The sequence below is a fragment of the Felis catus genome, chromosome F1 (genome assembly GCF_018350175.1).
Source record: "Felis catus isolate Fca126 chromosome F1, F.catus_Fca126_mat1.0, whole genome shotgun sequence".
NCBI classification, from domain to species: Eukaryota; Metazoa; Chordata; class Mammalia; order Carnivora; family Felidae; genus Felis; species Felis catus.
The window spans coordinates 16,243,806-16,271,347 of record NC_058384.1 but is presented as its reverse complement, the minus strand read 5'-3'; the positions used below and the strand labels follow the sequence as shown (position 1 = coordinate 16,271,347).

Sequence of the window (27,542 nt, the reverse complement as noted above, 5' to 3'; positions counted from 1 at the left end):
ATACTACCCAAAGAAATCTACATAGTCAATGCAGATTGAATGTAGATTCAATGGTGCATTCAACCCCTATCAAAATAACACCAGTATTCTTCACAGAGCTAGAACAAACAATCTTTAAATTTGTATGGAACCAGAAAAGATGCTGAATAACCAAAGTAATCCTGAAAAAGAAAACCATATGCTGGAGGCATCACAATTCCAGGCTTTAAGCTGTATTTCAAAGCTGTAATCATCAAGTCAGTAGGGTACTAGCACAAAAAAACAGACACATAGATCAATGGAACAGAACAGAGAGGCCAGAAATGGACCCAAAAATGTATGGCCAACTAATCTTTGACAAAGCAGGAAAGAATATTCAGTGAAAAAAAAAAAACAGTCTCTTCAGCAAATGGTGTTCAGAAAACTGGACAACGACACACTTAAGAATGAACCTGGACCACTTTCTTACACCCAGACACAAAAATAAACGCAAAACGGATGAAAGACCTAAATGTAAGACAGAAAGCCATCAAAATCCTAGAGGAGAAAACAGGCAACAAACTCTTTGACCTCGGCTCTAGCAACTTCTTACATGACATGTCTCCGGAGGCAAGGGAAACTATTGGGACCTCATCAAGATAAATAGCTTCAGGGCGCCTGGGTGGCGCAATCAGTTGGGCGTCCAACTTCAGCCAGGTCACGATCTCGCGGTCCGTGGGTTCGAGCCCCGCGTCGGGCTCTGGGCTGATGGCTCGGAGCCTGGAGCCTGTTTCCAATTCTGTGTCTCCCTCTCTCTCTGCCCCTCCCCCGTTCATGCTCTGTCTCTCTCTGTCCCAAAAATTAATAAATATTGAAAAAAAAATTAAAAAAAAAAAAGATAAATAGCTTCTGCACAGCAAAGGAAACAGTCAGCAAAACTATAAGGCAACGGACAAAATGGGAGAAAATATTTGCAAATGACATATCAGATAAAGGGCTAGTATCCAAAATTTATAAAGAACTTACCAAACCCAACACCCAAAAAACAAATAATCCAGTGAAGAAATGGGCAAAAGACATGAATAGACACTTCTCCAAAGAAGGCATCCAGATGGCTAGCTAACAGACACATGAAAAGATGGTCAAAGTCACTCATCATTAGGGAAATACAAATCAAAACCACAATGATATACAACCTCACACCTGTCTAAATGGCTAAAAGTTACAACTCAACAGAAGTTGGCGAAGATGCAGAAAGAGGAACCCTTTTGCACTGCTGGTGGGAATGCAAACTGGTATAGCCACTCTGAAAAAGAGTATGGAGGTTCCTCAAAAAATTAGAAATAGAACTACCCTATGACCCAGCAATTGTACTACTAGGTATTTATCCAAAGGATACAGGAGTGCTGATTTGATGGGGCACATGCACCCCAATGTTTACAGCAGCACTATTGACAATAGCCAAAGTATGGAAAGAGCCCAAATGTCCATCGACTGAAAAATGGATAAAGAAGATGTGGTATATGTATACAATGGAGTATTATTCAGCGATCAAAAAGAATGAAATCTTTCCATTTGCAACAACATGGATGGAACTAGAGTGTATTATGATAAGTGAAATAAGCCAGAGAAAAACAAATATCATATGATTTCACTCAAATGTGGAATTTAAGATACAAAACAGATGAACATAAGGTAAGGGAAGCAAAATAAAATAAAAACTGACAGGGAGACAAACCATAAGAGACTCTTAAATAAACTGACAGTTGCTGGCATAGTCTTGGGCGGGGAGATGGGCTAAATGGGCAAGGGGTATTAAAGAGGACACTTGTTGGGATAAGCACTGGGTGCTACATGTGAGTGATGAATCACTAAATTCTATTCCTGAAATCATTATTACACTGTATGGTAACTAACTTGGATTTAAATTTAAAAATTAAAAAGCAGGTTGCTGGGAAGATGGCGACATAGGAGGACTCTGGGCTCACCGCACATCCTGCTGATCACTTAGATTCCACCTACACCTGACTAAATAACCCAGAAAACTGCCAGAAGACTAGCAGAACGGAGTCTCCGGAGCCAAGCGCAGAAGAGAGGCCCACGGAAGAGGGTAGGAAGGGCGGAGAGGCAGTGCGCACTCCACGGACTGGCGGGAGGGAGCCGGGGCGGAGGGGTGGCCCGCTGGCCAAGCAGAGCCCCCGAGTCTGGCTGGCAAAAGCAGAGGGGCCGGACAGAGTGTGTTCTGACAGCGAGCGGAACTTAACATCTGGAAGGTTATAAGCTAACAGCTCTGCTCGGAAATGGGAGGGCTGCAGGAAAACAGGAGGGACAGTTGTTGAGCCCCGGACGACAGAGCTCAGCTTGGTGGGGAACAAAGGCGCTCGCCAGCGCCATCTCCCTCGCCCATCACCCAGCGAAAATCCCAAAGGGAACCGGTTCCTGCCAGGGAACTTGCTTGCACCGCACAGACACCCAAAGCTGTGCTTCTGCGGATCCATCCCTCCGGCGGGTCTGACTCCCTCCTGGTGCCGCAGGGCCCCTCCCGAAGCAGACCTCCAAAGGAAAAGCGAGCTGAGCCTGCTCCTCCCGCCCCTGTGCACCTTGCCGATCCACCCCAGCTAATACGCCAGATCCCCACCCGGCACCACAAGCCTGGCAGTGTGCAAGTAGCCCAGACAGGCCACGCCACCCCACAGTGATTCCCGCCCCTAGGAGAGAGGAAGAGAAGGCACACACCAGTCTGACTACGGCCCCAGCGGTGGGCTGGGGGCAAACATCAGGTCTGACTGCAGCCCCGCCCACCAACACAAGTTATTCAAGACAGCACAGGGGAAGTGCCCAGCAGTCCTACACCACTCCAGGGACTATCCAAAATGACCAAATGGAAGAATTCCCCTCAAAAGAATCTCCAGGAAATAACAACAGCTAATGAACTGATCAAAAATGATTTAAACAATATAACAGAAAGTGAATTTAGAATAATAGTCATAAAATTAATCGCTGGGCTCCAAAACAGTATAGAGGACAGCAGAGAATCTCTTGCTACAGAGATCAAGGGACTAAGGAACAGCCAGGAGGAGCTAAAAAATGCTATCAATGAAATGCAAAATAAAATGGAGACAACTACGGCTTGGATTGAAGAGGCAGAGGAGAGAATAGGTGAACTAGAAGATAAAATTATGGAAAAAGAGGAAGCTGAGAAAAAGAGAGATAAAAAATCCAGGAGTATGAGGGGAGAATTAGAGAACTAAGTGATGCACTAAAGAGAAATAATCTACGCATAATTGGTATTCCAGAGGGGGAAGAGAGAGGGAAAGGTGCTGAAGGTATACTTGAAGAAATAATAGCTGAGAACTTCCCGGATCTGGGGAAGGAAAAAGGCACTGAAATCCAAGAGGCACAGAGAACTCCCTTCAGACAGAACTTGAATCGATCTTCTGCACGACATATCATAGTGAAACTGGCAAAATACAAGGATAAAGAGAAAATTCTGAAAGCAGCTAGGGATAAACGTGCTGTAACATATAAAGAGAGACCTGTAAGACTCGTGACTGATCTCTCTACTGAAACTTGGCAGGCCAGAAAGGAATGGCAGGAGATCTTCCATGTGATGAACAGAAAAAATATGCAGCTGAGAATCCTTTATCCAGCAAGTCTGTCATTTAGAACAGAAGGAGAGATAAAGGTCTTCCCAAACAAACAAAAACTGAAGGAATTAATCACCACTAAACCAGCCCTACAAGAGATCCTAAGGGGGATCCCGTGAGACAAAGTACCAGAGACATCGCTACAAACATGAAACCTACGGACATCACAATGACTCTAAACCCATATCTTTCTATAATAACACTGAATGTAAATGGACTAAATGTGCCAACCAAAAGACATAGGGTATCAGAATGGATAAAAAAAAAAACAAGACCCATCTATTTGCTGCCTACAAGAGACTCATTTTAGACCTGAGGACACCTTCAGATTGATAGTGAGGGGATGGAGTACTATTTATCATGCCACTGGAGGTCAAAAGAAAGCTGGAGTAGCCATACTTATATCAGACAAACTAGACTTTAAATTAAAGGCTGTAACAAGAGATGAAGAAGGGCATTATATAATAATCACAGGGTCTATCCATCAGGAAGAGCTAACAATTATAAAGGTCTATGAGCCGAATACAGGAGTCCCCAAATATATAAAACAATTACTCATAAACATAAGCAACCTTATTGATAAGAATGTGGTAATTGCAGGGGACTTTAACACTCCACTTACAGAAATGCACAGATCATCTAGACACACGGTCAATAGAGAAACAAAGGCCCTGAATGATACATTGGATCAGATGGACTTGACAGATACATTTAGAACTCTGCATCCCAAAGCAACAGAATATACTTTCTTCTCGAGTGCACATGGAACATTCTCCAAGATAGATCACATACTGGGTCACAAAACAGCCCTTCATAAGTATACAAGAATTGAGATCATACCATGCATACTTTCAGACCACATTGCTATGAAGCTTGAAATCAATCACAGGAAAAAGTCTGGAAAACCTCCAAAAGCATGGAGGTGAAAGAACACCCTACTAAAGAATGAATGGATCAACCAGGCAGAGAAGAAATTAAAAAATATATGGAAACAAATGAAAATGAAAATACAACAATCCAAACGCTTTGGGACGCAGTGAAGGCAGTCCTGAGAGGAAAATACATTGCAATCCAGGCCTATCTCAAGAAAAAAGAAAAATCCCAAATACAAAATCTAACAGCACACCTAAAGGAAATACAAGCAGAACAGCAAAGACACCCCAAACCCAGCAGAAGAAGAGAAATAATAAAGATAAGAGCACAAATAAACAATATATAATCTAAAAAAACTGTAGAGCAGATCAATGAAACCAAGAGTTGGTTTTTTGAAAAAATGAACAAAATTGATAAACCTCTAGCCAGGCTTCTCAAAAAGAAAAGGGAGATGACCCAAATAGATAAAATCATGAATGAAAATGGAATTATTACAACCAATCCCTCAGAGATACAACCAATTATCAGGGAATACTATGAAAAATTATATGCCAACAAACTGGACAACCTGGAAGAAATGGACAAATTCCTAAACACCCACACACTTCCAAAACTCAAACAGGAGGAAATAGAAAGCTTGAACAGACCCATAACCAGCAAAGAAATTGAATCAGTTATCAAAAATCTCCCAACAAATAAGAGACCAGGACCAGATGGCTTCCCTGGGGAATTCTACCAGACGTTTAAAGCAGAGATAATACCTATCCTTCTCAAGCTGTTCCAAAAAATAGAAAGGGAAGGAAAACTTCCAGACTCATTCTATGAAGCCAGTATTACTTTGATTCCTAAACCAGACAGAGACCCAGTAAAAAAAGAGAACTACAGGCCAATATCCCTGATGAATATGGATGCAAAAATTCTCAATAAGATACTAGCAAATCGAATTCAACAGCATACAAAAAGAATTATTCACCATGATCAAGTGGGATTCATTCCTGGGATGCAGGGCTGGTTCAACATTCGCAAATCAATCAACGTGATACATCACATTAATAAAAGAAAAGATAAGAACCATATGATCCTGTCCATCGATGCAGAAAAGGCCTTTGACAAAATTCAGCACCCTTTCTTAATAAAAACCCTTGAGAAAGTCAGCATAGAAGGAACATACTTAAACATCATAAAAGCCATTTATGAAAAGCCCACAGCTAACATCATCCTCAATGGGGAAGAAACTGAGAGCTTTTTCCCTGAGATCAGGAACACGACAGGGATGCCCACTCTCACCGCTGTTGTTTAACATAGAGTTGGAAGTGCTAGCATCAGCAATCAGACAACAAAAGGAAATCAAAGGCATCAAAATTGGCAAAGATGAAGTTAAGCTTTCACTTTTTGCAGATGACATGATATTATACATGGAAAATCCGATAGACTCCACCAGAAGTCTACTAGAACTGATACATGAATTCAGCAAGTTGCAGGATACAAAATCAATGTACAGAAATCAGTTGCATTCTTATACACTAATAATGAAGCAAAAGAAAGACAAATAAAGAAACTGACTCAATTCACAATTGCACCAAGAAGCATAAAATACCTAGGAATAAATCTAACCAAAGATGTAAAAGATCTGTATGCTGAAAACTATAGAAAGCTTATGAAGGAAACTGAAGAAGATATAAAGAAACGGCAAGACATTCCATGCTCATGGATTGGAAGAGTAAATATTGTCAAAATGTCAATACTACCCAAAGCTATCTACACATTCAATGCAATCCCAATCAAAATTGCACGAGCATTCTTCTCGAAACTAGAACAAGCAATCCTAAAATTCATATGGTAACACAAAAGGCCCCGGATAGCCAAAGTAATTTTGAAGAAGAAGACCAAAGCAGGAGGCATCACAATCCCAGACTTTAGCCTCTACTACAAAGCTGTCATCATCAAGACAGCATGGTATTGGCACAAAAACAGACACATAGACCGATGGAATAGAATAGAAACCCCAGAACTAGACCCACAAACGTATGGCCAACTCATCTTTGAGAAAGCAGGAAAGAACATCCAATGGAAAAAAGACAGTCTCTTTAACAAATGGTGCTGGGAGAACTGGACAGCAACATGCAGAAGATTGAAACTAGACCACTTTCTCACACCATTCACAAAAATAAACTCAAAATGGATAAAGGACCTGAATGTGAGACAGGAAACCATCAAAACCCTAGAGGAGAAAGCAGGAAAAGACCTCTCTGACCTCAGCCATAGCAATTTCTTACTTGACACATCCCCAAAGGCAAGGGAATTAAAGCAAAAATGAACTACTGGGACCTTATGAAGATAAAAAGCTTCCGCACAGCAAAGGAAACAACCAACAAAACTAAAAGGCAACCAACGGAATGGGAAAAGATATTTGCAAATGACATATTGGACAAAGGGCTAGTATCCAAAATCTATAAAGAGCTCACCAAACTCCACACCCGAAAAACAAATAACCCAGTGAAGAAATGGGCAGAAAACATGAATAGACACTTCTCTAAAGAAGACATCCAGGGGCGCCTGGGTGGCGCAGTCGGTTAAGCGTCCGACTTCAGCCAGGTCACAATCTCGTGGTCCGTGAGTTCGAGCCCCGCGTCAGGCTCTGGGCTGATGGCTCGGAGCCTGGAGCCTGTTTCCGATTCTGTGTCTCCCTCTCTCTCTGCCCCTCCCCCGTTCATGCTCTGTCTCTCTCTGTCCCAAAAATAAATAAACGTTGAAAAAAAAAATTTAAAAAAACATGAAAAAAAAAAAGAAAAAAAAAGAAAAGAAAAAAAGGAAAAAAAAAAAAAAGAAGACATCCAGATGGCCAACAGGCACATGAAAAGATGTTCAACATCGCTCCTCATCAGGGAAATACAAATCAAAACCACACTCAGGTATCACCTCACGCCAGTCAGAGTGGCCAAAATGAACAAATCAGGAGACTATAGATGCTGGAGAGGATGTGGAGAAACGGGAACCCTCTTGCACTGTTGGTGGGAATGCAAATTGGTGCAGCCACTCTGGAAAACTGTGTGGAGGTTCCTCAGAAAATTAAAAATAGACCTACCCTATGACCCAGCAATAGCACTGCTAGGAATTTACCCAAGGGATACAGGAGTACTGACGCATAGGGGCACTTGTACCCCAATGTTTATAGCAGCACTCTCAACAATAGCCAAATTATGGAAAGAACCTAAATGTCCATCAACTGATGAATGGATAAAGAAATTGTGGTTTATATACACAATGGAGTACTATGTGGCAATGAGAAAGAATGAAATATGGCCTTTTGTAGCAACATGGATGGAACTGGAGAGTGTGATGCTAAGTGAAATAAGCCATACAGAGAAAGACAGATACCATATGGTTTCACTCTTATGTGGATCCTGAGAAACTTAACAGAAACCCATGGGGGAGGGGAAGGAAAAAAAAAAAAGGTTAGAGTGGGAGAGAGCCAAAGCATAAGAGACTCTTAAAAACTGAGAACTGAGGATTGATGGGGGGTGGGAGGGAGGGGAGGGTGGGTATTGGGTATTGAGGAGGGCACCTTTTGGGATGAGCACTGGGTGTTGTATGGAAACCAATTTGACAATAAACTCCATATATTGAAAAAAATAAATAAAATAAAAGTAAAATAAAATAAAATAAAATAAAATAAAATAAAATAAAATAAAATAAAATAAAATAAAATAAAATAAAATAAAATAAAATAAAATAAAATAAAATAAAATAAAACATTAAATTAAATTAAATTAAAAATAAAAATTAAAAAACAATGGGACACCTGGGTGGCTCTATCAGTCAAGCGCCGACTTCGGCTCAGGTCATGATCTCATGGTTTATGAGTTCAAGCCCTGCATCAGGCTCTGTGCTGACAGCTCAGAGTCTGGAGCCTGCTTCAGATTCTGTGTCTCCCTCTCTCTGCCCCTCCCTTGCTCGTGCTCTGTCTCCTCTCTCAAATATAAACAAACATTAAAAAAAAATTTTTTTAATTAAAAAACAATATACAAAAAAAACCCAAAATACATCTTTTAGTCACATAAAAATATTAAATATCTGGAGGTAAATGGAACAAAATATGAGTAAAACCCATCTACTAAAACTGACAACATTGCTCAGAGAAATTAAAGAAAAGCTATACTCTACGTGATATGCCATGTATATTGATTGGAAGGCTTGATATTATTTTCTTTTTTTTTTAAGTTTTTATTTTCAATCAGCTTGAGCTCATCATGACAACTGCACTCCTTAATCCCTAACACCTATTTCACCTATACCCCCACACATGTCCCCTCTGGTAACCATCAGTTGGTTCTCTAGAGTTAAGAGTCTGTTTCTTGGTTTATCTTCTTTCTCTTTGCTCATTTGTTTCTTAAATTCCCACATATGAGTGAAATTATAATGGTATCTGTCTTTCTCTGACTGACTTATTTCACTTAGCATTATATACTCTCTAGCTTCATCCATGTGACAAGATTTCATTCTTTTTACAGCTGAATAATATTCCTTTGAGGTGACCTCTTCTTCATCCATTCATTAACTGATGGACACTTGAGCTGCTTCCGTATCTTGGTATTGCAAATAATGCTACCATAAACACCGGGGTGCATGTGCCCCTTCAAATCAGCATTTTTGTATCCTTTGGATAAATTCCTAGTAGTACAATTGCTGGGTCATAGGATAGTTCTATTTCTAATTTTTTGAGGAACCTCCATACTGTTTTCCACAGTGGCTGCACCAGACTGCACTCCCACCAATAGCGCAAAAGGGTTCCTTTTTCTCCACATCCTTGTCAACACCTATTTCTATGTTGTTGATCTTAGCCATTCTGACAGGTGGGAAGTGAGAGCTCATTGTAATGTGGATTTGCATTTCACTGATAATAAGTGATGATGAGCATCTTTTATGGGTATGATGATCATCTGTATGTCTTCTTTGGAGAAATGTCTGTTCATGTCTTCTGCCCATTTTTTATTTGGATTATGTGTTTTTTTGGTGTAGAGTTGTATCAGTTCTTTATATATTTTGGATAGTAACCTTTTATCAGATACATCATTTGCAAATATCTTCTTCCATTCCATTGGTGGCCTTTTAGTTTCACTAATTATTTCCTTTGCTGTGCAGAAGCTTTTTATTTTGACGAAGTCCCAGTGGTTTATTTTTCCTTTTGTTTCCCGTGCCTTGGGACCTATCCGTAAAAAAGGTGCTACAGTCAATATCAGAGAAATTACTGCATGTGTTCTCTTCTAGGATTTTTATGGTTCCAGATCTCACATTTTAGGTCTTTAATTCATTTTGAATTTATTTTTTTGTATGGTGCAAGCAAGTGGTCCAGTTTCATTCTCTTGCAGGTAGCTGTCCAGTTTTCCCAACACCATTTGTTAAAGAAACTTTTTCTCATTGGATATTCTGCTTTGTCAAAGATTAACTGATCATGTAATTGTGGGTTTATTTCTGGGTTTTCTATTCTGTTCCATTGATCTATTGGTTGATTTTTGTGTCAGTTCCATACTGTTTTGATCACTACAGCTTTGTAACATATTTTCAAGTCTAGGATTGTGATGCCTCCAGCTTTGCTTTTCTTTTTCAAGGTTGCTTTGGCTATCTGGGGTCTTTTGTGTTTCCATACAAATTTTAGAGTTATTTGTTCTAGTTCTATGAAAAATGCTGGTGGTATTGTGATTGCGGTTGCATTAAATTTGCAGACTGTTTTGGGCAGTATAGACAAGTGAACAATATTCTTCCAATCCATGAGCATGGAATGTCTTTCCATTTCCTGTGTCATCTTCAATTTCTTTCTTGAATGTCTTAGAGTTTGCAGAATACAGGTATTCCACCTCTTTGGTTAGGTTTATTCCTAAGTATCTTATTATTTTTGGTACAATTGTAAATTAGACTGTTTTCTCAATTTCTCTTTCTGCTGCTTCATTGCTGGCATATGGAAATACAACAGATTTGTATACACTGATTTTGTATCCTGTGACTTTACTGAATTAATGTTTTGGTCTTATCAGTTTTTGGTTGAATCTTTCATGTTTTTTATGTACAGTATCATGCCATCTGCAAATAGCGAAAATTTTACTTCTTCCCTACCAATTTGGAAGCCTTTCATTTCTTTTTGTTGTCTGACTTCTACGGCTAGGACTTCCACTACTATGTTGAATACAAGTGATGAGAGTGGGCATTCTTACCTTGTTCCTGACCTTAGGGGAAAGGCTCTCAGTTTTTCCCCATTGAGGGTGACGTTAGCTTTTCAGATATGGGGAAGACCTAATACTGTTAAGATAGTAAGTCTTTCCAAAGTGATATACAGATATAAGGCAATCTCAATAAAAATCAGGGCAGGGGTGCCTGGGTGGCTCAGTCGGTTAAGTGTCCAACTTCGGCTCAAGTCATGATCTCGTGGTTTTTGAGTTCGAGCCTCGCATTGGTCTCTGTGCTGACAGGCTGGAGTCTGAAGCCTGCTTTGGATTCTGTGTCTCCCTCTCTCTGTTCCTCCCCCACTCGTGCTCTGTCTCTCTCTCAAACGTAAATAAAGATTTAAAAAAAATTTTTTTTTTTAAATCAGGGCATTTTTCAACAAACTGACAGACTAATGCTAAAATTCAGATAAAAATGCAAAATACCTGAAACAGACAAAACAACTTTGAAAAACGTCAGAAATCTTACAACACCAGACTTTAAAATTTACTAAAAAGCTGTAGTGCTCAAGACTGTGTGGTATTTATTGGTACAAAAACAGACCTAAACATCAATGGCATAGAATATAGAGTCCAGGAATCAATGGTCAAATAGTACAAATAAAAATTTAAGAAAAAATTTTTGATAAATATAGCCACCAAAATTAAAAATTCAGCTCTTCAATAGGCTGTTGAGAAATAAAAATAAATAATGAAAATAAGAAAATAAAAATGCAAGCCATTGTTAGGGGGAAATATTTGGAGTAAGTGTATGTGACAAAAGACATATTCAGAATACATAAAGAACTCTTGCAATGCAGGAAGACAAATAGTGGGCAAAAAAATTTGAGCATTTAAAATGAAGATTCATTTATGTATCTTCTACGTATTCTTATTCCACTTCTACGTATCTATCCAAGATAAATGAAAACCTATGTCCACACAAAGACATGCACACGGCAGCTTTAACCATACTAGCCAAAAACTAGAAACAACTAAAATTCCAAACAGATAAATGGATAAACAAACTGGGGTATATTCTTACAAAAGTCTATCATTTCATAATAAAAAGGAATGAATTACTGACACACACAACATGGATAACTGTCAAAAACACTGTTATATGAAAGAAGCCTTACACAAAAGAGTTCATAGTGTGCAATTTCAGTTGTATGAAATGCTAGAAAAACCAACTCTAATCTATAATGACAGAAACAGATTACTGCTGAGCCTGGGGAGGAATGGCTGGGATAGCAAAATGGAATTTTTAAGAGTAATAGAAACATTGCCTATGTTAATTTTAATGGTGGCTATTCAAGTGTATAAATTTGCCCAAACTCATAAAATGGGTGCATTGTACTGTGTGCTGATTATACTTCAATAAAGCTGATGTAGAAAAAACCCTTACCATGGACTACAAATTCTCACATGATCAGGGACCTAGCTTCCTCTCATCACCTACTGTCTTCCCCTCTTCTGTGCTCCCTAGTCTTTCCAGCCCTCTAGGCATTTGCACATACTGTAATTAAATTCTACTCCTCTGTCAGGACTCAGGTCACAAGGCTCTCCCTGAGAAACTTTCCCAGACCCTCTTGATTCAGTCCCCTTCTTACAGGCTCTTTTCACTCCCTGTGAGTGGAAAATGAATGAAATGAAAATGCCATTTGGCCCCAAATGGACACTAATTAGTGTAAGCCATATTTTCCTACATTCCTCGGCATACAAATAAACTCCTGCTATATTTGAGAGCAGGAAAACTAACAAGAAAAAAAGAATTTGGGGATAGGGAATCCCAACCAATATGTTATTATCCCCCAGAAATCTGTTCTAATCCTGTTTGAGTAGAGGACCAGTTCTGGGTTTATTCAGTAAATCCAGTAATCCCAGAAGGATTCTAAGTGCCTAAATCCAAATCACTCAAACTAAAACTAACCCATTCTCCTCTGAATCCTTGATATTAGGAATGGCCTGGACCCAGAGTTTCCAAGGGAACCATGAACTGCATTCAATGCTCACCTAATTCCTTCTTTCTACCAACGCTGTTTAGTCTAGACCAACATCTCAAAATTACTATCAGTGGCCACAAACCGACTCAGTCTCTGAAATACTGAAAGAAAGAAAGTAGCCTGGCCTTAGAGCAACATAGTGTGACTTACAGTAAGGAGTTATAGTCTCAGCCTTTGCAATAATTATCTACATAAATTTTAGTACTTCACTGAACTTCCCTAGATTTCAATTTTTTTCATTTTCCTTATTTCTGCCCAGGGCAGGTATGCCTTCAGTCTCCATAGCTTCCCACGCTTTTCCTTGAACATGGATTATGCCACTAAAGTTACGAATCATCTTCATCATATTTGATATTCATTTAAACCAGTTTCACAGCACACTTGTGATGAGCACCAGGTGTAATATGGAGTACTGAATCGCTACATCGTACACCTGAAGCTAATAATTACACTGTATGTTAACTCACTGGAATTTAATAAAAACTTGAAAATGTCTTCGTGGGGGGTGGGTTCCTTGGGGGCGGTGTACTCCTTCTTTGTCTATTCTCAGGGGAAGGCCTGTGTAGTTTGGTATAGCCTGTGTATGTATACGTGCATGTGTGTGTGTTCTCATGTTCATGTGTACGCATGTCTGTGTGTGTGTACATTTCCCAAGTGCACAGGCTTTGGAGGCATTCACCAGTGAAAGTTTTCATACTGAGTTCACTTTGCGGGAAAAATTCTGATTGCATATTCACCATATTTTATATATACAACAATTCAGATTTTCTATTTAGTCCCATGTCCATCATTTTGGTAAATTGTGTTTTTGAGGATTTTGTCCATTTAATCTACATTTTCTACTATTTGGGCATAAAATTGTTCATAATATAAGAATAAAAAATAAACAAAAAATAAATCAGTCTCACATTTAGTAGAGCTGATTATAAGTAAATCTAATTTAATCTTAATTCACATGAAATAACCTTGTGCAGTATTTTTAATGCTTAATTACTTGCTACTCAATCACTCATCAGTAATTTTTAAAATATGAAAATAACATTTAATAAAAATTTAATATATATCCTTAAAATTTACGTAAATATATAAATCACAGTACTCTCATTTATCATGCCATATATGTATATACATCAACACACATATATGGGAAAAAGCTAACTTTTTTTTCAAGTTTATTTATTTATTTTGAAAGAGAGAGAGAGAGAGTGAGTGAGCACAAGCAGCAGAGAGGCAGAGAGAGAAAGAATCCCAAACAGTCTCCACACTGTCAGCAAAGACCCTGACACGGGGCTGGAACTCACGAACCATGATATCATGACCTGAGCTGAAGTCAAGAGTCGGACGCTTAACCGAGTAAGCCACCCAGGCGCCCCAAGAAAAAGCTAACTTTTTATCAGGTATCAGAAAGGAAGAATTCATATAATTTATTAACTGTCACTGGAAGAACAATGACCACTTTCTACATAGCTCCTTTATTTACTCTTACACAACTCTGAATAATCCTCTGGCTCAAAATAACAAGTGAATTCTTATGAGAACAATTAAGCTACCAAAAAATCAAACGTAAGAAGGGAGAGAGGGAGGAAAATATATCATAATAAAATATGAAAAGATACTCAGGAGACTAATATTTTGAATACTGTTCATATAATCTTCACTAGAATATGCTACAAAGACAGGAAATGGTTTAAATAGTAATAAAAGTTGTGTCAGACCACCATTGTTCTAGTAATTTTATGAAAAACAAAGAAAACACAATCATTTCAAAGTACCTAGCTGAGCCATATATATATATAAATAAAAACAAACAGCTAAGTGGCTTCTTTATTTGTTCGCTATGCTGACACTTGTTTTTACCACATCACATTTCACATAGTATAGTCTATGAAGCAGCAAAAACATTATTAAATTTGGGAAGTGGTAGTACTAAATAATAAATAAAGGATTTCCATGATTTAAATAGAGCATTTTACCCTCATTTCACAAAACAGACCCTTAGAATTCAAACTATTTTTCATTGATACCTCCTTCCTTCACTACAAAACAAAAATTATGTATTTTACCTAACACTGCCTAATATAGGGATGTCAAAGAAACACCATTTTTGCTAATTTTAGTATTAAAGTAATTTTATAATCTTACTGATTCATATATATTCATATATATATTGGTAGAAATAATAATGACAATAATAGGTATTACTTGGAAATGTTTTCATTATAACTTTATAAAGATATGCCATTTCTGTGTTCTGGTTTTTTGGTTTTAAAAAACTATCTATAAAAGGATGTTGTTTTATATATAAAATCAGTATTTCAATTAAGTATGTGGATACTTCACACGTACACATTACAGGTTTCTAGTGAATAAAGTGCATAATTATTATACTATCCCTTTTTTTCTTTTAACTTACATTACCTAGATGTAGTTTTTTCAAATATTCTATTGGTTGACAATAAACATCACTTGATTACACTAATAATTTTATTGCTTTTTATCACTACTTACAAAATTATCTTGGTGTTAAAATACTAGAAAAAAATATAGGGTATTATACGAAAAGAACAAAAGGTCCTACCTGTTTCAACCTCATGAAGAACGTCTCTGTGAAAGTCTTTCTGCTGAAATACCAAAATCGCTCATTTGGAGGGTACACCCGTACGACAGTCTCCAGGAGAAAGCGGACAGGCTCCACCACCTCTGTGACTACCATATCCACTGCCACAGTCATGTACACCCGCTTATCTGCAGTAGAAATTTTCCATACATACATTATGCTGTCTTTATCATTCCTTGACTATTTAAGAAAACAAAGGTTCCCCACTTATGAAAAAACTAAGGTCCTTTCCAATCATGTTACCATCTATGTTTAATTTTAAATGTTGTACTGCCTCGTTGATTAAATGGGTACACAAACACGTTTTCCAAGTATGCTTCTCAATACTCATGATCCTATCTAAACCAATGGTCAAAATCTCTGACAACCTTACTTTTTCCTTCCACAAATCAGGTCTTTAATATAAAAAATAAGATAAAATTTTCAGATAAGATGTAATTTTCTTTTACACAAAAACTATCTTTCTTTTCTTTTTTATTTATTTTTTTATTTTTATTTTTTTTTAATTTTTTTTTAATATATATGAAATTTATTGACAAATTGGTTTCCATACAACACCCAGTGCTCATCCCAAAAGGTGCCCTCCTCAACTCCTCAATACCCATCACCCACCCTCCCTTCCCTCCCACCCCCCATCAACCCTCAGTTTGTTCTCAGTTTTTAACAGTCTCTTATGCTTTGGCTCTCTCCCACTCTAACCTCTTTTTTTTTTTTTTTCCTTCCCCTCCCCCATAGGTTCGAGAAAAAACGAAATATGGCCTTTTGTAGCAACGTGGATGGAACTGGAGAGTGTGATGCTAAGTGAAATAAGCCATACAGAGAAAGACAGATACCATATGGTTTCACTCTTATGTGGATCCTGAGAAAAACTATCTTTCAAACTTCCCCAAAAAACTCTGGAAAATCACAAGAATTTGCCCTTTCATCTTAAAAAAAGAGATACAAGAAACTATTCACTTTGATGAGATGCATGAGGACTGTCAAATCAAAAGAGATGTTCAACCTTCACGATGCTAAATTTGTACAGGAAAATGCTTATGCAATGTTGTATATGCTTTAAGGTCTGTCAGTACCCTCATTGTCCCCTCACTGTATGTTCAGGAAAAACACTGATTAAGGTTCTTCTGTACAGTTATATATATATATATATATATATATCAGAGTCTTGGCAAGTAATTTTAGGCAATAATATAGTGCTATCAGTCACAATTTCAGTTATTATTTAAAATGTTTACTTGGCCGAGGCACCTGGGTGGCTCGGTCAGTTCAGCATCCAACTCCAGGTTTCAGCTCAGTTCATGATCTCACAGTTTCATGAGTTCAAACCCCACGTCAGGCTCTGCACTGGTAGCTCAGAGCTTGCTTGGGATTTTTTCTCTCACTCTGTCTCTCTGCCCCTTCCCAACTTGTGCTGTCTCTCTCAAGTACATAAATAAAACCTCAAAAAAAAATTAAAATGCTTACTTGGCCACAGACTTCTATTTTTTTTAAGTTTTTTAATGTTTTTTTTAAGTGTGTTTCTTTATTTTGAGAGAGAATGAACAGAAGAGGGGCAAAGAGAGAGGGAGAGAGGAAGTGCAGGGCCCAATGCCTGGCTCGATCTCACAAACTGGGGCTCAATCTCACAAATCATGAAATCTTGACTGAGCAGAAATCAAGAGTGGGACTCTTAACCAACTGAACCACCACAGCCTTTTTTAATTTAGATCTAGAATCTTGTAGGCTGGTGTCTAATGGTTTCCTTTAGTTTCACAATAGGCTGAAATACGGATTTTATTTTGTTTTATTTACCCTACTTGAGATTCATTGGTTTTCTTTTTTTCCTTTTCTTTTTTTTTTTTTTCTTCAAATTTTTTTTTTTCAACGTTTATTTATTTTTGGGACAGAGAGAGACAGAGCATGAACGGGGGAGGGGCAGAGAGAGAGGGAGACACAGAATCGGAAACAGGCTCCAGGCTCTGAGCCATCAGCCCAGAGCCCGACGCGGGGCTCGAACTCCCGGACCGCGAGATCGTGACCTGGCTGAAGTCGGACGCTTAACCGACTGCGCCACCCAGGCGCCCCAATTTCCTTTTCTTTTTTTTAAGTAGGCCCCATGCCCAGTGTGGGGGCTTGAACTCACAATCCTGAGGTTAAAAGTTATGCACTCTACCAGCTAAGCCAGCCAGGCTCCTCTTATTGGGTTTTCAGTCTGGGTTTGGCTATTCCATATTGTCATTTCTTTGCTACTTCTTAAATATTTTTAAATTTTATTTTGTCCAGCATTTTTAGTTCTCGAAGCTCAAATAACTAAGCCCATTAAAAGAAACCTTCAATAGTGTTTTTAAAAAACATTATACAACATTTATGCACGTCAACTACACTTCTATTAATGTCAAATTCAACAAAAAATTCATTACATTCTTACGTAATGCAAGCATTCTACCTGCAAATTCAAGAGAAATGAGGATTCACTAGACACTGTACTTGACTTAGCAGACCTTAAAGTCCAAGGAGAGTACTATCAAAGTGTAAGAGACAATAACACAAAACAGAATAGAAAACACAGCTTGGTGGTACAGTGAAAAGATCTAAGACATTTCATTTCCAGAGTTTCAACTTCTTCTGTAAGAAGTCAAAGTTTTATTCATGAATCCTTTGAGTAAGTTATAATCTCAGGGACATCATTTGGAAATTTTAGAAATCAAGTCAGTGTTTTTTATGGCATATGAAATAATTTTAAATTTAAAAGACATTATCTTTTGGATAAGAATATTATTGTAATATAGTATTAAGTTTATTTTAATAGAACAAATAAACTTTTTTTTTTTAATTTTTTTTTCAACGTTTTTATTTATTTTTGGGACAGAGCATGAACAGGGGAGGGGCAGAGAGAGAGGGAGACACAGAATCGGAAACAGGCTCCAGGCTCCAAGCCATCAGCCCAGAGCCTGACGCGGGGCTCGAACTCACGGACCGCAAGATCGTGACCTGGCTGAAGTCGGACGCTTAACTGCGCCACCCAGGCGCCCCAGACTTTAAAATATATTATCTTCTGATAGAAGACCAAAGATATATTAAAGAACAAAATCAAATTGAACTATGTGTTACATTAAAAACAGATAAAAATTGCTGTTATAACTATTTGAAGTTCTTATATTTTATTCTTCAAAATTATCAACTGGCTTATTTTTCTCATTTTCATGTTTACTTTCTGAATGATTATAAGACAGAAGTTTACAGGCTGGTCTTTACAAGCCTGTAGGCAGAATTTATAAACTGTGGGTGTAAAAATTATTTATTCCTAATACATGAAAGGCCCTATAATCATTATTATTTTTCTATCTTTTTAGCCCTCATTTTGAAATAGCTTGATGTGTGTTCAAATGCATGCAATTCATGCAACTGGTAAATATTCTTGCTAAAGAAATTTGAGAATAATTACCATGTAATGCTCTTCATTAATATATTTCTATATTAGTATTCATTAATGTTCCTGTTTTAACCAAAAATCTACTGTGGATATAAAGAAACGAATATAAGACAAAAGATCAAGCCAATGGATCCGTTATTTTCTCAATACAAATTATTGGTTGAATCACAGTAAAGCATTTAGTGTAACTTATAACATTAGTTGTAACTCATGAGGTAAAAATTTAAATTTTAGTTTAAGGACAGATGGCAGAGGGGTAAAAAACACAGACAATTAACAGATATCTGGATAAAGTAGGAATAAAAATAAACACAATGGGAAGAATGACAGATGTACTATTTACCACTCATAAACTTATCGTTTAACACTAGACATGTCTAACAAAATGAAAAGGTAAACAACACAGAAAAAAGCGTTTACCACAAATGAAATCCTGAATACACATTACTAAGATCCCAAAGGTCAAAAGACTGGAAAAATAATTTAAAAATAAAAAATATAAGTAATCTATAAGGAAAACAGAGAACAGTTACCAAAGATATGCAAAATTCCAGAATTTGCTTTCCCTATTTCTTCCATACTCTTCCAAACTCTGCTTCAAAATAAAATAACTCTATAGTAACATATAAAGCACAAACCCCAAATATTTTCTACATAATCTAATAAAACTAATTCACATATCTTTAAGGAAGATTCTTTTGAAAGTGGAGGTTTTCCCCATAATGCATAAAGTATTTTTAAAAACCTGCAAAATTTATGGGGCGCCTGGTTGGTTCAGTTGGTTAAGCATCCAACTCTTGATTTCAGCTCAGGTCACAATCTCACCATTTGTGGGATTGAGCCCCTCATCAGGCTCTGCACTGACAACAAAGAGCCTGCTTGGGATTGTCTCTCACTCTTTCTCTGTCCCTCCCTTGCTCATGCTGTCTCTCAAAATAAATAAACATTTAAAAATAAAAAATAAAGACTTTGAAATCTAAATAACTTCATTTTATTTTTATTTTTTTTTTTTTAAATTTTTTTTTTCAACGTTTATTTATTTTTAGGACAGAGAGAGACAGAGCATGAACGGGGGAGGGGCAGTGAGAGAGGGAGACACAGAATCGGAAACAGGCTCCAGGCTCCGAGCCATCAGCCCAGAGCCCGACGCGGGGCTCGAACTCCCGGACCGCGAGATCGTGACCTGGCTGAAGTCGGCCGCTTAACCGACTGCGCCACCCAGGCGCCCCCTAAATAACTTCATTTTAAATAAGCTCCAGAATTTTTAAAAACACAGCAAAACAACATTGACCATAATATAAAATTTAAAGCAAATAATAATGAATAATTTGAGAAAAGTTACCTTTTGGGGTTTCTTCATTAAGTGCCAGAAATATTGGCACATTGGGGTTCCAAATGCCAGTAATAACATAAGCTCTTCCATCATAGCTCTTTCCCATGGATTCCTACAAAAATTCAGACAGAAATTACTGAGAATACATGCATCAGGAAAATCACCATTTTAAATTATAAACATATCTTACTTTAAGCAATCAAATTTAATAAAATTTGGATTTACAAATGGATTTTTTTCTGTATTATTCGCCACCCTACAAAAGCATTTCTTTCATTATTAAATTCTAAGGCTTTCTTCAGAGTTTCTATTTACAGACACGTACCTCTTGGATAGAAGTAGCTGTACCTTCATATACTGACTCACAAAAACATAGTATTGGAGTGAAGTTATAGTTATCTTAGACTTCTGGTCATAATTTCATATACCTACATACAAGGATGTCCACAGTTTCTATTAAAACTATAGTGTACATCTCACTGAAGATATTTAAATTGAATTAACAGTAAGTCAACAGAAAAGCGGTATTTTTCTTCCAGTGTTCTAATTTATAATATATTCTTAAAATATTAATTTACTTTATCACAATTAACACTTCTGAAAGTTCATACTTTTCTATTATCTATGTCAGATACTTGTATACTGGCTTACAATCAGTAACCAATGTTAGGAGGCTAATAGAGGTAATCAACACCCAAGTTGATTATCTCCCATTCACTCTTACACTTGCTCCCTCCTTCCCTTCACTCCTCCCCTTCTTCATCTCCTCCACTCTTTCAGGCTCCTACTAAGCCCACTCCTGACCCTCACTGAAGAAGCCGGCAACTCCTATCGTGAAAACAGGATCATATACAGTTGCGTGCATGTATGTACATGTGCAGGGGAGGGGAGGTTAGAGGTGTCCCCACGGGAGAACAGCACACAGCATACAAGTATGTGCATATGCAAAAGTGTATTATCTACAGAACTTTAAATTTCCTGTGCCCATTTCCTCATATTATGAATAGAGAGTGCTAGAAGTATCAGACTAAAACAAAGATAAATACTGTTTTTCCAATTTTACCCCCACACAGAAGCTTCTCTGAATCCCTATAAAATTATTTGTCATTTGGTAATTATTGTGTTTATTTTCCTAATGTATTGGTGGTATTTCACTAATCGAACTGTACAGCTTGAGTGCAGGGACCCTGCATTCCGGAGATGAAGTACACTCAAGGCCACATTAAGGAGATTCACTCAGCACCTTCAACACTTTCATATATTCATATTCATTCTCTCTCTGTCTCCCCACCCGTTCCTCTCTCCCTCCCTGTGCCTATCCTCTCTACCTTCTCATTAGATCCCAATTCAAAACAAGAATGGGCATCTGACCCCCAAAAAAACCCAATCCATTTCTGAACAAGAGCTTGTGCCATGCTTGACTCCAAAAAGACGAGTGAGCCCAATCAAATTATTTCTTTCAATTAACAAACACCAAGAAAAGTAGGCAGTCAGCAGTGGAGCTGAAAGGTTTTAATAAGAAGCCAGGCACTGACAGGCCACATAAAAAATGAAGTGATAACAGAAATTAAAAAGTAGGAAAGAACACATAAAGAAGAGTAGAGTATTAGGAAACTGTTAAGTGGTAGGAGAGAAACAGAGAAAAACAAAAAACCATTAAAAATGATCATGCAGTCAAAATATAAAGGCAGATACTGGGAGACAGGGAAGGAAGGAGGAAGAGTGAGGAGCAGAAAGAAAAAGGGCAGAGAAGGTGCAGGGAGGGAGAGATGAAGGCAAGGAGGGAAAGGGGAAGAGAAGGAGAAAGAGGAGACAGAAAGAAGGAAACAGAAAGGGGGAGGGGAGGGAAGGAGGTACAGAAAGACAGGGGGGCAGAGCACCAGATCTCCGGGAGCAAGGGCAGCAGTGAAAAAAAGAGAAGGAGCAAAAAAAAAAGAGACTCAAAGAAAGAGCAAGCCCATGGGGGGATGTGAGGCAGACAGGAACAGTCCAAATAGCAAAAACCACTTTGTAGTGTTTAGGTACAATTTCATGAAGATCAATAACCTCTTCTATCTTCAAGGTGTTCTAAGTGGATCTCTGTTTCTTATAACCAAAATAGCCTAACTCAAACATCTGTATTTTTATGTCTTTGTAGTTCTCATAATACACCACCACAATAATACTGTCTTACATCAAAAGCCCTCAATAACAGTTTCTCCTCATCAAGTACTGCATTTTTGTTATTGAACTAGACCTTTCTATCACACAGACCAGCTTGCTCCCAGCCTCTTATAAAGATGCTTCTTGGAGCGCCTGGGTGGCTCAGTCAGTTAAGCGTCTGACTCTTGGTTTTGGCTCAGGTCATGATCTCACGGTTCAAGAGTTCAGGCCCCACATTGGGTTCTGAGCTGACAGTGCTGAGCCTGCTTGGGATTTCTCTGTCCCTCTCTCTATGCCCCTCCCTGGCTTTCTCTCTCTCACTCTCCCTCTCTCAAAAAAAAAAAAAAAAAAAAAAAGACAAACATTTTAAAAAATATTTTAATTAAAAAAAAAAAAAAAAGATGCTTCTTCAACTGTCTTTGTTGAAGAGTTCTTCCTAACTCTTCTGTCTCCACCACAAGCGGAGCTGACAAAATCAGAGACAGCAGGTAAGGGACATCCGGACAACCTAAGTCTCTGCCCAAACTAGAAAAGGCAGGAACCCTAGGTGCCCTCCTCTTAGGAAAATAAACTAGGAAATACAGACAGAATGTGGCAGTTTACAATGGGAACATAGCAGAAAGGGCATAACACAGAGGCCGGAGAACACAGTAAGCCACAAATGAACTGTCAAGTCATGAGCAAGCTGAAGCTATGAGGTCAAGAAGGCAAACAGTAGGGTAAAGCAGACACACGGTACTGTAAAGAAATAACACACAGAAAAAGTAAAAAATGTAAGTCTGTGTTAATCTATCCATTTGTTAAGCAAATATGAGCCTACTATAAGCCATGCTCTATGCCTATTAAGTATCCAGCAAGGAAAACAAACTGATCCTGACCCTCGGGAGCTGAGAGTCTAATGTTTTCCAAACAGCAATTTGTGACTCATCTGTGGATCATCAAATCAATTTAGTGGATTATGACCAGACATTTTAATCAAGTAGAAGAAAAATAGAGTTCCTCATACACCTAAGGAAGGGGTAAGAATGGTTTCATGAAAATTTTATTTCTGCTGTTCTACACAAAGATTATAAGCATACTGGATTAAAATACAAATGAATTTGTAACTATGAGTCCAGCTACTGGCCCAGTGTCAACAAATGGTTAATTGTAAAGCTCCACAAGCTTTCCGAGGCATTTCTAGGACTTTTAAATTACATTCCAGTTCCAAGAAACCAGGCTCTACTGAGTTTTCAGCTTTTCTTGGTACTTTGCAGTTATGCTTTTCCTAGGTACTATAGGGGAGTAAAATTTGGCACCTCAAAATGTATCTCTTTGGCATGTAGGCTATTTTTAGTCTGATTATTTTAAAAAACAAAAGACTGGGAAAGAACCCCTGACCTCCCCCTTATAGTGACCATAGATAAGTACAGTATAAAATAAAGCAGGTGAAATAGGGAGGAACTTAGCAAAGTCTGTTAAAATTCCTATGTCCCATTGTTTCTGAGTGGTCTAGCAAACATTTGTTTGCCAAACTTTTACTTTTTTTCATCTTCCTATGGACTGTCTTCTTTCCCTTTGAGGTCCCCAACTTCTACCCCTTCTCCTTAGCTCAGAATGGCATATAAACCTCATTGCCTGACTACCTATAGGCACCATATTCTTATGAAGCCCCAACACATATGGAATTAAATTTAATTCTCTCCTGTTAATCTGTCTCATGTCAGTTTAATTCTTAGACTAGCCAAAAGAACCTTGAAGGGTAAAGGAAAAACTTTCCTCACCAACTGTATCAATGGCTGTGGATCAAAAATTCTCATTTCCTTATTCCTACAGTACAAGGATCTTCACCAAAAATATTCTCACTACTGGAAGACAATGGAGTCTCTGTTATTTGTATCCCCAAAAAACCAAATTTTATTTATACATGATTTTGTTTATATAATATATATAAGTAATACGGACATTTGACTAAAATATATTTTCACCTATAAATATGACTTTCTCTTTCATGTAGATCTTATATTAAACTAAATTTATAAACTTACAAAATGTCTCAATTCATCTTGCTTATTAGAAAATATTCACAGGGAAGAAAAGTTAGCGTTCTTAAATATTGTTCAAGATAAAAAGAAAATTCTCACAAATTGTGAAACTAAATACAATTGTAGGATTTTTCAAAGTCTGTCAGAAAAAAAGTGCAAGAAAGTGAAATTTGTTTTCAAAGTGTTCACATAATTAAACGAGTCATAGAAGAACATAACATCTTGCTCTAGAGGGAAGAACTAAGGCTAATTAGGCTAACTTATAAGGGATAGGACTTCTGGTGATTACAAAGAATTGACTTCGTAATAATCAGAACTGTCCCATAGTTTCCATTATAAGGTAATAAGTTCCATTTTATGAGATGTGGTCTAGTCAAAGCTCAATAACCATGTAGTAAGATAGCACAAAGATCAGTAATAAATCACAACTACTGATAACTGCAAACACAAACCCTCCCAATTTTACCAACTATTTGTTGTACAGAAGCTTTAATGCTGACGAACCCTTTGATTTCAACATGGACTCTTCAAAGTGGAGGACTGCTCTGCCAAAGACACTCAAGACCAGGAAGTTCAATGCCAGTCTGTAATTCTATAATCTGCATTTAGGTTTCTCTGCCAGTGATTCACCTTAATCTTTTAAACTCCAAAAGACCATGACTAACACCTAGGAACTTGTATTACGTGTTCCTAAACTACCTCCTTATGGAATTTTCAGGACTCCAAAATGCTATGACTTGCCTTAGGTAAAACCACTTGTATTACTGGTAGGTTGTAAAGAGCGATGGAAGAAAGCTGACTTCTCTTCACATTCAGTGGAACTGGTTTGTTCTTACCTTACCTATCTGTGCAATGCTTCCTCTGTATTTCTGTGGCTCACTGTACCAATCTAGAAGAGCACTTAACCCACTGCTGTAGTTACACACTTAAGAATCTGCTTCCATCACAAATCTGTGAACCCACACACGGTAAGAGCTATGTTTTACCATAGCTATGAGCCCAGAACTCCACACAACTATGTATTCAAAAAAAGGTTCAACGAACCATTGTAGGGCCACTAGAAAATCAATGTGACATTACCAGGGAATAACTCTAAAAAGTTGACATAATTGATATTTAATTGACATCTGTAAAACTCAGCTGAAAAGATGAAAACACGTAGTGCTTGTTATCTATCAGTAAGTGTAAAAAATCTCAGTCACTTTATACTTAACTACTTTATACCTAATAACTCTATTTCCTACATTTCTAAATCACAAAGTAAATGTTTTCATTAAGTACAGTATTTTTGTTTAAAATACAGTATACTATTTTCACATCAAACATCAACTTGTGAATGTATATTAACCTTCAAGAACATTCCTTAAACAAATACAACTACGGTAAATATACTTTGCTAAGGACAGGTTACCAAGGAGTATAAATTAAAAAATGGAAGTGCTTTAAAGAAAACAAAAGCATTCATCACAGTCCTCAAATAATAATAGTGCATTAAAATAAATGAAAGGCACCATATTCACTCTAAGCATGCCTGTTATAATCATGTACTTGTTATTTTTGGCTCAAAGAAAAGATAATCTTCCTGAAAACCTAAATAGATGAATAGATGGACATTGTCATAAACTATCCTTTTATATGCTTTCATTTAGCATATGATTTTTTGGTGGAAATTTTCCTAAATCTCTCCCTCATAAGTAATTTTAAGTTTGGGTTTCCAAATCTAATTAGTACTACCACACAGCTGAAAGTTAGAAACAATTTTGACAATATGACAAAATCTTTAAATAGAAATTACTTCTAAAATATAAAATAACTATCATCTATACTTGGTTAATGTGCTTAAGATTATCATTACCATATCCAGTAAATGCATGTCACTGTTCTTCACGTTTCGACCTGGGCTTAATAACATTCCAAAACATCTGAAAATATTGGGGGGGAAAAAAAAGGACAAATAAGGTATCAAGAATATATAGAAGCCCAGTGAGCAAAAAGCCTTTTTATAATAACTACACAATCTGAGCTCTGTATTTACAAGTAGCTTTAGGTTTTTTTAAAGAAACACCACAAAAAAAGAATTCATTAAGGTACATAATAAAATCACATAGAAATAAGTTATCTAAATTCCCAGATCTTTATTTCTACATGTAAAATACTACCAATGATCAGAAACTGTGATAAAATGGCCACAAATTACTGACTGAAACAAAACATAGTAGTGAGATATGAATTAATTTCTAGGTAGAAATGAGACTTTATTTGCCTTGGAGTTATTTTAAACATACAGATCAAAATCAACCAACCCAATTACATGAAAAAGGAGATTAAAAAAAAATAAGACTGTGCTCTCTCTTTGTGTCAAGCCAGATTAACAGAAACAATTACCCTGGCCTTCAACAGTCACTTTCACTGAGTAGCCTGTTAATATTTATTATACCTTAAGTTTGAAAAAAAAGTTATATGAAGGTCATTACTAAATGTATTAGTATATTAGTGAAGATATTATCCAACATACTATATACGATTAACTATTTACTTTGTTCTGTGTTTCCTGATGCTAGAGAAGCTTTAGGAATCCCATCAATACTACCACTTTATTTGTGAAGGATTTTCATAAGCTCTAAAAATTCAGCTAAAATCTAACGTTTTTATTTTTGTTAGACTATTATTATTTCTGCTTTTAGGTAAGAAAAGTAGAGTCTAGAGAAATTTAACAATTTACTCAAATTCTTTTCCCTATTAAATAGGTATTATAAATCTAGAGGCAATGTGATCTGTCTTCAGTATCCCTCTGCCAACAACGCACAGCCACACTTACTAGAGGGTTTGTATTGCAGCTCTCCAAAATTTTTAAATATGCTATGGAACATTTCATACAGAGATAAAGAATGTAAATAAATATGTTAAGATTTTTTTCATTTCAAAATACTGGCAGCTGACACATCAATACTTAATCTGATCCTTTTTATTTTCTGAAAGTTTACCTTTCTAATAGCACAGCTTTTTCTTCCATGAACAAGGTAAGTCTTATCCCAATCATGAGTCTAGTAAGTGGTAAAACAATATATACTTCCTGTGAGTACTTGAGGATACCATGTTCATGGTTCTCTTTTGGCATCCAAAATCAATCAAGTACATGACAAAGATAAAGTTCAAACATATTACTGTACCACTGAACAAAATGGAATCTACTAAAAAATACTTTAATATTCATAATTTTAATATAATTACTATACAATGAAAAATCTCCCTATTAATTCCTATAATATACACTGTACAAATTAAATGTTAATTATGTAATTTACTGTACTATTTCTTATACTATTGCTTAAA

General features: G+C 37.1%; 1 protein-coding gene across 10 annotated transcripts in view; it reads right to left on the bottom strand.

The window, feature by feature from the left end:
* Positions 1-27,542, bottom strand: part of RABGAP1L (RAB GTPase activating protein 1 like) — a 762,235-nt gene that overhangs the window by 623,599 nt on the left and 111,094 nt on the right. For 9 of the 10 annotated variants that reach the window (XM_023247520.2, XM_023247522.2, XM_023247521.2 and 6 more), the window contains 3 exons: positions 26,065-26,131; positions 20,053-20,155; positions 15,260-15,426 (listed from right to left, as the gene is read on the bottom strand). In XM_023247520.2, coding sequence (XP_023103288.1) covers positions 15,260-15,426; positions 20,053-20,155; positions 26,065-26,131 — 337 coding nt within the window. The remainder of the gene's footprint in view (positions 1-15,259; positions 15,427-20,052; positions 20,156-26,064; positions 26,132-27,542) is intronic. The other variant, XM_045049367.1, reaches the window with a different exon arrangement.